The sequence below is a fragment of the Neolamprologus multifasciatus genome, chromosome 23 (genome assembly GCF_963576455.1).
Source record: "Neolamprologus multifasciatus chromosome 23, fNeoMul1.2, whole genome shotgun sequence".
NCBI classification, from domain to species: Eukaryota; Metazoa; Chordata; class Actinopteri; order Cichliformes; family Cichlidae; genus Neolamprologus; species Neolamprologus multifasciatus.
The window spans coordinates 11161769-11171497 of record NC_140460.1 but is presented as its reverse complement, the minus strand read 5'-3'; the positions used below and the strand labels follow the sequence as shown (position 1 = coordinate 11171497).

At 38.6% G+C, this 9729-nt stretch overlaps 1 protein-coding gene across 1 annotated transcript; it reads left to right on the top strand.

Annotated features, from left to right (window-relative positions):
- Positions 1-6913: 6913 nt before the first annotated feature.
- LOC146491094 (trypsin-3-like) lies at positions 6914-8232 on the top strand. Its single transcript, XM_085151989.1, has 5 exons — positions 6914-7048; positions 7127-7277; positions 7375-7507; positions 7608-7862; positions 7961-8232. The coding sequence occupies exons 1-5, from the start codon at positions 6931-6933 to the stop codon at positions 8126-8128; spliced, it is 825 nt and encodes a 274-aa protein (XP_085008115.1). The 5' UTR covers positions 6914-6930; the 3' UTR covers positions 8129-8232.
- Positions 8233-9729: the final 1497 nt, after the last annotated feature.

Sequence of the window (9729 nt, the reverse complement as noted above, 5' to 3'; positions counted from 1 at the left end):
GAGATGTGAAAGATTTGTGACGTGGAGTGTATAGTTGGTGTGTTGTCTTGTGTAGTTATTATGTTGTGTAGTCTTTGTTTTGTGTGAGGGCACTAATGAATGTCACAAAGGCAAATTCCAATGTAAACACTCTCTGTAGTATTTTTAAGTGGTTGTACAACCCCCCCCCCCCCCCCCCCCCCCCCACCTCCAGATGCATTGGCTGCATTTTTAAATAAATAGTTCTATTTAACTTTATTGTTCACAAAATTTGTGCACAGGTTGTCAAAATGTACAATTTATATTTTTTATAAAAAATAATTTTAAAAAAACTACAGACATATTTAATAAATTATTTTTAAGTAAAAAAAACTACTACTAGGATTGTATGGTTGTTTTTTTTTTTGTGATTTCAGATCAGTTTGTGGTATGTCAATGAAAAAATGACTGCAAATTCAGACACTCTCCCAAAATGGTTTGTTCCAGCTCGCCTCTCCCCTACTCTGGCTCTAGCGCTCTTGCTGCCAGAGCGATGGTGGCTGAGACGCAGCGGAGCGGAGGTGTAAGTGCCTAGCTTAAAACAGGACATGTTAACTGCATTTTACCTTCAGTTACTCTTTATATAGTTAGGTAGGAGTCAGACCATGTTTCTTTTTAGCTGAAAAACATTACACCCAGGTAACCTGCAGTGTTGAAAACGTGTTTTGCGACAATGTTTGCTGCCCTACAATCCGTCCTGCTCTGTAGTAAAATCAGCGACATTTGACCGTCCTGTTACTCCCACTGAAATTTATTCAGCCTATTTAAAATCTAAAACTTAAAATTATCTGTAGCCTATTGTTGTTACCAATGTCTTGTTTGAAATTGAATGAGAGAAGCTGGTTATTTTGTCATATGTGCCAATATGAAACCCAGGAGCCACATTCAGGTAAAAGTGTAAGAACAAATGAGGATAATGTTGGATCAGTGTTTCAATATTTATATATTTTATTAGATGTACATGTGGTTTGGTTATTTGCCTTTTGGTTGAAAGTACACTGAGAGAGGAGTTTTTTTATTAGTGATCTTAATAATGGGTTTTTTTTTCATATTAATGTAATTTTTTCATCTAATTGAATACAATCTATTTGTGTATGATTGTCAGTCCAAAGAGGGAGAGAGGAAAGAGGAGAACATGAGGAGAAAGTGCAAGGTCAGGAAGAACCAGGTAAGGAAACAGACAGGGAACAGTGACAGGCACAACAGAAACTGTTAAACTGCTTGAGAGTTGACCACCAAAAGTATTTGCCAACTTCAAGGTGAGGCAACACAGGTTAAAATAAAATAAATAAATCTGCAGCGCCATATTAGTATCTGCAGTAAAGATATTTTCATACATTGTACCATAGGCAAGGTTGTCTCCATTTTTATAATTTTTTTTTGTTTTTTATCAATAATTTGTACATTTTAAGGACTCTATTTTCATATATCTGTATTATATTACACATACACATTAAAAGTGAATCTCTGTCCATGCACTCAGTTTACTTCTTACTCACTATGATCATCATTCATCATTTTCCCCCAGTAATTGGAGTTAGGATATGTTTATTTGTTTTTTTATTCCAATCCATTCTTCGTTTGCAGCATTTTAAAAAAGTGTTTTGCTTTTCTTTCACAAATGTGGGATTAAATTGTGTTAAAATGTACAAAACACTGATGTCATGTTTTGTGACGAGGACCCAGGCACAGGGAGACTTGATGAATTTAAGAATCTTGTGATTTAATAAAGAAATTTGCAGACTTGCATAGAGATGGTAAAATTATGATGACTGATAACGGAGATGAAGACAACAGACGAGGCAGGGACAGGGAGGAACAGGGGTTTAAATGCACCAAGGAGACAGTCAGAGGGAACTCGGGACAACTGGAGACATTTAAGGATGCAGGGACAGACAGAGCCAGGGAAGAAGTCTCATCGTGACAAGTTTATCTTGCCTGGCTGAGCAGCTCTCTGGGTGCTCAGCACCCCCAAAGCTCTGATCCTAGAATCGCCCCTGATATCAAACAAGACAAAAAAAAAAAAAAAGTCAAATAAAACAATTCGAAGGTAAATTACAAACACAATCAAAAGTCGTCAAATACGGCCAAATATTTTGGACCTCAGAGTTAACCAAGAAATCATGAAAAATTAGGTTGAAATTTTTGTCCATGACAGTGCAGATTTCTGACATTTTGTGTAAATTTAAGCAACAATTTGATTTGTTCTTACAAAAAAAATGTGAAACTTAAGTTAGACTTGTGTTTGTAAATGTTTTGTGTAGCTTTCTGGTTTTTATACTTATTGGGCAACATATTTATTTATTATACAGGCTATACAGTATGTTACGTAAGGCCCAAAATGGCCTCCGTACAAGAAAGTAGTAACACTAATATTGACCAGTAACGAGCCACCACACGCACACTGCAATGGGTTACACAAGATTTATTTGTTCTTTCTCTGGGTAAAACTACTGGCTGAAGACACAACTCTGGCCAGGAATCCAAGGCCCAAAGCCACCGCGGTCAGGGTTGTTAGCCTGGTTACAAACAGGGGAAAGGTGGTCACTTGGAAGAACAAGCAGCCAAAACGTATCAATACTGCATCTTCCTCAAAAAGGCTTGCCACCCACCTTTTCAGGCCTGACTTCGTTCGAGGCTGGGTCTCCACATCACACCCTGGGAGCTGGAACTTCCCCAAAACTGGTCCAGTTTCCTTGTCAGGGGCACAGAGAGTCTCCAGTCCAGTGTTTGTTTTCCTGCCTCCCAGCACATCCACTCACATCCCAATAAAAATGAGTCCTCCCTCCAACATCCTCAGATTATTTTAAAAGCAAAACCAGGCCAGGTTAAAAATCTTTTCCGTTAAAATGTGCACACTTCATCCTGGATCTTCGAGGCTTTCCTGCTACACCAGTGTCCTACTAAAAAAACAACGACAACACCTACTTCCTGTTTCCTCTCCCCTTTATAGAGAAGGGCTCCAATCCTCCCCAATCAGCTGTTCCCTGTACTCAACTCCAAATAGCTGGCAGCTGGACTAGAGTAGAATCTCCACTCCCACATGGGTGTGGCACACATCTCACATCAAACACAAACACCAAAGCATGCAATTAATACAAAACAAAATCTAAAGTTATGCCAACCCAAAAGCTTAGTGGGGGATTCTCTCCATCCTTTTCCACCATGCTATACTCTGTAACACAGTATATAAAATAAAATTCACATGTCTTATGTGAATTGAAATGTTTAATTATCTGGGCTACAGAAAATAAACAAGTTATAGACTATATTTATATGAAGCATGTATACTTACTGCATTTGAATCATTTTAAGTATATGTAACACCGGCATATGTGTGTGTGTGTGTGTGTGTGTGTGTGTGTGTGTGTGTGTGTGTGTGTGTGTGTGTGTGTTGGGGGGTATAAAAAAAGATTTGATTTCCATGCAACCCTAAGAAAATTTCTCCTCTGAAAGTCTGAAAAATAAAAGTCATGCCCATTTATTCTCACCGGGTAAAAACACAAACACAAGTAACTTTAACTACTTTTCTTTTTTGCTTTAATGTTCAGGAAGATAAACTGGATAAAAACAGCTCTGAGTAATGTGTAACTGATCTTTAAGCACCTCCTTCTGGCAGATCTGCAGAGATACAGAGTGACACAAACAAACTATGAACAAGCAAACTGTTCCATGCTGATCAGGCTGAACCTGAAACACACAGGCTGATTGACGCACTTTTGAATCTCAGTGCTGCCGCAAATACTGCTGAATTACATTGTGCATGTATTGTAAAACTTGATCTGTGATCACAATATCTAAAATTATAAAACTGTTCAAAAACAGCTGGTTGCTCTTTTTCACCTGGCTTACAAAAATAAAAAAAGCAAAAATAAAGAAGCTTTTTTTGTGCAGTCTGAATGTAAACATTCCTGAGCATTAGCGTGTTCATAAAATCTGACATTGTGAATAATTCTCATGGCTCTCTTTTGCAGTAAACAAGGGATTGTAATGAGCTTTTATAAGTACATCCCCACACCTCTACTCAGGAATTTAAATTTGGTAACGCCAAAAACCACCAACCGACAATCATCATTGTTTTAACATTTAGCTCAAAAAATTTCCATAAATGGTAAACGGACTGATTCTTATATAGCACTCATATAGCGAGTACTCAAAGTGCTCTATACATCATGCCAAGACTGAAACAGCATGGTTGTCAGCATCATTTGATCTGGAAAATGTGGTGTCTGTGGTTCAGCTTGTGTAATTTTGGCTGTGTCGAGTATTTCCACAGTAAAGAATCTTTCCGTGCAAACACTTTAGAAGGTACTGCCTTTCTATATCCGACACATACGCTACTGTGCAAAAGTCTTGAGCGACCCACTAATTGAAATATTTAAAGAAGAGGAGTGGCTCAACACTTCTGCACAGTACTGTGGTCTGTTCAGCAACCACAGTAGAATGAAGCGGGATGGTTGAATAAAGTTTTCTGTAGCGTAATCAGGCTCAAACTACATGGCACAGAATGCATTTATGCATGCTATATCTCTAAAGCACATCTCCTGAAGATCAGTGTGCGTGATCTTCTGTTACCACAGCAACAGTTACATAACTGAAATAGAACAGGTTTCATCTCCACTGACTCCTTTTAATGTGGAGGAGTGTAGCAGTGTTCTGAGCCCCTTTTGTGCAGTATCGTCTGCAATCTGCGATCTGGCTGCAAACCGGAGGCACGGCCAAGCATAAATACTCACTGATGAATAGGTAGCTCTCAGGTGTACAAGGCAGGCCTGGTAGACACGACCTGCCCGCACATCCACCTGGGAGACAACATCAAATAACCTTTTATTCGTCACATACACAATCACACAGCGTACATCATGTAGCGAAATGCTTTTGTGTCTGAGCTGCGGACAGGCTGCAGACGTAGCCGTGCCATTTCAGGGCTTGGTTTTAGAAGGGGGGGTCTAACCAGGACCGCTCCTGGATACCGGGTGGGAATCGAACTTGCAACTCCTGCTCCAAAGGTGTGTAAGGAGGAAAAACAAAACAAAAGCCCCACCCAGCCCACACCCCGACACACCAGCTCCGGCCTCTTTAATGAACTCAATAAACTTTTTTTCATGGCTCTGAAGTCTAAAAACATACAAATAACATTTTTTTACTTATCACAAAAGTTTAGAAAGTCCTGTGTTACAGTGGCCAAGGTATTAACCACTCCCTCCAACAGAATAGCTTCTATAAAGTAGAGCTCAATTAAATAAAAGCTAACTAAATCAAAGAGTTTATCAGGCTGAAAATCACCCTAAAGAGCTCAATAGGAAAAAAAAACTGAGTTCATCACAGCAGCTCAAAGTATATAAAAGTCTTTATCCAAATAAAACTAAAGTGGGGGTGTGACCCGGCATGACTGATGGATAGTTCAGAAATATAAGGCTGTCAGACACAAAGCTGTGTGTTTCAGAAAACACGCTGCAGCTCCTTTCTGTCAGCTGTGAGGAACATAGGTTTAGCAGGTGAGTGGTGCAATTGTGCAGACACATGATGTCGAGACCGCTCGCTCTGCCTGCAATGACCCATGTGATAAATAAATCAGTGAAACCATTGAACTTCCTGTGTGTTGGGTCTTCTACCTGGTCCATACTGGTCCTGGTCCATCTGCTCTGGCTGACACATCACTGACACACACAGTTCATCCTGGCCTGTTTATCTGGAACGTTTTTGTCCACACGTGGAGGTTATATTATCATATAATATATCATAATATAACATTTTTATTAGAATCTTTTTTTTGTTATTCACATTGTGGGAGCTGTCAGGACTTTCTAAATATGTGCACAAAACATGAACAGAAATTCTGGTTTTATTTATGTGGTTTCATTTATTTATTTTTTTTACTGTTTTTTATTATATTTTAATTTTTGAGTGTTTGATCAACAATGAAATCTTTAAGATCTTTCATATGGGTGTTGTCTGTTGAAGTTTGAGGTGGTGTGAACGAGGACGGTGTCTGAGCCTGATGACTGTCAGACAGTCTGCACAAGTTTCATGCCTCAATCTGGGCGTCAGCCGAGCTGTGTGGAATTTTTTTGGTCCATGTGTTTGATTAGGCAAATATTTTATGCTGCATGTCCTTCCTGATGTAACCTTCCCATTCTTCTGAGCCCCCGTAACCTGTGGGCCCGGCAGGCCACCTTTAACACCTTTAACATGGACAAGCAGGAAGGGGAACAGCTGGGTCTACCTATACCCACATTTCCTGATTTTTTTTCTTATTTTTCAAATGTTTTGATTGTGATTTTTAAAAATAAAATTGAATCAAACCTCAGCAGCATCTTGAAAACCAGGTGAGGGTGAAAGGTGAAGTGCATGATGGACAGGCCGGCAGTCTGTGACAGTCTTAGTAACACAGCCGACTCGATTACAAAAAGAAAAAATGTGTTCTTTTGTTGAGATGATCAGGAGTGAAGAGAGTGAAGATGAGTGAACTGACTACAAGGGGAAGGTTTTAGTTTTCAGATTTACCTGATTTATTGTCACAGTGAGCAGAAGCAGGTCCTCATAACGAGACTGAAAGACAGCAAAGAAGAAAGTCAGAAATGAGCGTGAACTACAAAAACAGCCACTCATTCAATCTGACCAAGTGTGATTTCCACAGAGAAGAATCTCAGTGTTACAGACGAGGTTTCACCCATTAAAAGTGATTTATAACCACACATGATCAGGAGGCCCAAAGGCTCTTAAATACATGAATAAAAGTGAGCAGCAAATGGAGTTAAAATAACGGCAACTAAACATGATTTGTGTGTTTCACACCGATAAGCTGATGAACATGATGATAACACCAGTTTCAGTCTTGCGCTGAGTAAAGGATGTGGCTGAAAGCCAAATTTGATGGATTATAATCTTATTTGGCAATGAAGCAAACTGATGTATAAAAGGTTCACCTCAACACTCCTACAAACACAACTTCACCTTTGTGCTGGCATCATGCTCGGTCTGCAGAAATTTCTGTTTGTCCATGTTCTGGCATGCCTCGGACGACTTGGTAAGAACTGCAAGTCTTTGTTATTATACTCCAGTTGTTTAATGGAACATTAACTTCATTTTGGTTTCCTTTTTTCAGCACATGGAAGTGATATCATACATGGAGAAAAAGCCCCAGAGAACTCGATGCAGTACATGGCCTCTTTGCAGAACAAGGAGGGTGAACATGTTTGTGGAGGATTTCTCATCACTCAGGACTTTGTAGTCTCGGCTGCACACTGTGATGACTCGTGAGTAATCAAACATCTTCTGCTGTAATCTCTGACTCATGTCATTAAAATACATTTAGAAAATGTATTGATTACCTTTCACTGATTACTCCTTCAGGACCCCCACACACGTTGTTCTCGGCAACCACAATCTCAAGAACGGCAATCATCAAAAAAAAGAGATTAAAAAAAAAATCATTCATGAAAATTATACAAGGGTTGGACTGGGTAATGACATCATGCTGATTAAAGTAAGTACATGTTCATGTGGTTTTATTATTCAAATTATAACTAAAGAACTATCGTATGAACATATATATTTATATTTTTTACTTCATGTCATGTCTCCAGCTGTTTTACAAAGTTCAGCTAAATGAAAGGGTACAAACAATTCAGCTTCCACCTGCTGAAATAAACCTAAAAGAAAGCCAAGTGTGTCAGGTAGCTGGATGGGGAAAAACTAAAACTGATGGTAAACCTGTTGATGAGCTGAGGGTGGTGGACGTGTCTGTCATTAACCCAAGGGTCTGTGAGGAACTATGGCCTGGTCTTCCTGCCAATGTTATCTGTGCAGGTGGATACAAAACAACCAAAGGATTCTGTCAGGTATGTTTTCTGTCCTTTCAGTGTAAACTGGCTCCTTGATTACAAATATATAAAAAACTGAATAAAAGCTGGTAAATTAAAATTCTTCCTCCTCACAGGGGGATTCTGGTGGTCCTCTGCTGTGCGACGGGTTGGCTGTTGGTGCCGTTTCTTTCAACTACAACAAGAACTGCAATTACCCCAATAAACCCAACGTCTATACAGACATCTCAAAATACCGTCAGTGGATTGACGGCATTGTGAAATCCAGAAAATATGAGGAGTAAAGAATTCACTGACAGTTTGGCTTGTATATTATTGAAATCTCAGGATTTCTGATTCTCTGTTAGCATAACCAAAAATGAAAATAAAAATATACCCCAGCATTAAACATGTGCCTTCCTCGTTTATTTTGAACATGTACATTTAAATAATAAATTCTTCCATATGATATATACTCAGATAATATTCATGTATAACTATATTAGTGTACACCTACAATACAAATACAACAATATTTACTTCACCAACCAAAGGTCACTTTGCAGATGCATTAGAAATTAATTTAAATAGCTCAAAATAATAAAACGTATTTATTTCTCCACCCAATATAAAAATTATACACTTAAATAATATAAATGAAACAAACATAAATGTACCTCTGTAGTGTTCTGTGTGCAGCATATGTATATTCCAGCACATGCACAGTTACACACTTTATTTTAATGTGAGTGGGGAGTGTGTAAGTGTGTGTAAATGATGCAAACAGATATCAAGAGAATTTGTATGGCAGTAGATTGATAAGGGACACTACGTGATGCTAGAGGTGAAGCAGGAAACTGCTTCGCGTGATTCATCACTGAATTCAAAGAAATGTTTGTTGATAGACATTCACCGAACTCCAGATAAAAACATGCTGATGGCTGCACATCGTTACACATCTGCAAACGTGTTTTCGCTGCATAAACCGTAGCACACGTAAGTGATATCACACATGATTAAATAACCCCAGCTGTTATGAAGGCAGACAGAAAGAACCCAAATCGGACACCAACAGATTCAGTTTACATATCGATAAAGAGTGGGAAGAAGTGCATGCCTATTTAATCCCACCACTTTGCCATAACTAATCAGTTTTTAATTATTTTTATTGTTATAAACCTCAACAACAACTATAAGCATACTGCTAATTACACATTAGCAAACATAAGGTACATAAAATACAAAATATTGTCACATTATCTTGTTTTTAGAGCTTCACAATTACATGTACACATCAAAGCAAGTGCCTCCCGTTTTGGAATGTTAATTAAAACTCTGAATAAGTGTAACTACAGGGGTCCAACAAAGAATGGCCACGCATCATACTGATGTCTTGGGGGGGGGAATTCTCTCTCTCTCTCTCTCTCTCTCTCTCTCTCTGTGTGTGTGTTATTGTCTTCAAACACTGTGAAAACGGAAGAAAACACAAAGTTTACAACATAAATGTCTTTCATCCTATCAAAGTCTCTCATGTTAGTGTCCATAAACAGTCTTGAGCCAGCAGAACAGAAAAAATGCAAAATAATGGATATTACTGAAAATGTCCTGTACATGTATGCAGCATTTTATAAACAATATACATGAAAACCATACCTTGTGTGCCTCTTGGACCACATGCAGAATAACACTAATGTTGTGGCTGTAGCAGCATCTGTAGCTCTGTAGCTCCATGCTAGTTCTGACCCACAATGCCAGGGTTGTGCTCTCAGCCAAACTCTGGTCATGTGACCATTACAAACTCTACCTCAAACAAACTTTACATCTTTAACCAACTCTTATTTTGTAACCACATATTTTAGACAAGTTCAATCAATGCTGCAAGTTTATTATCTTATCCAATACATTT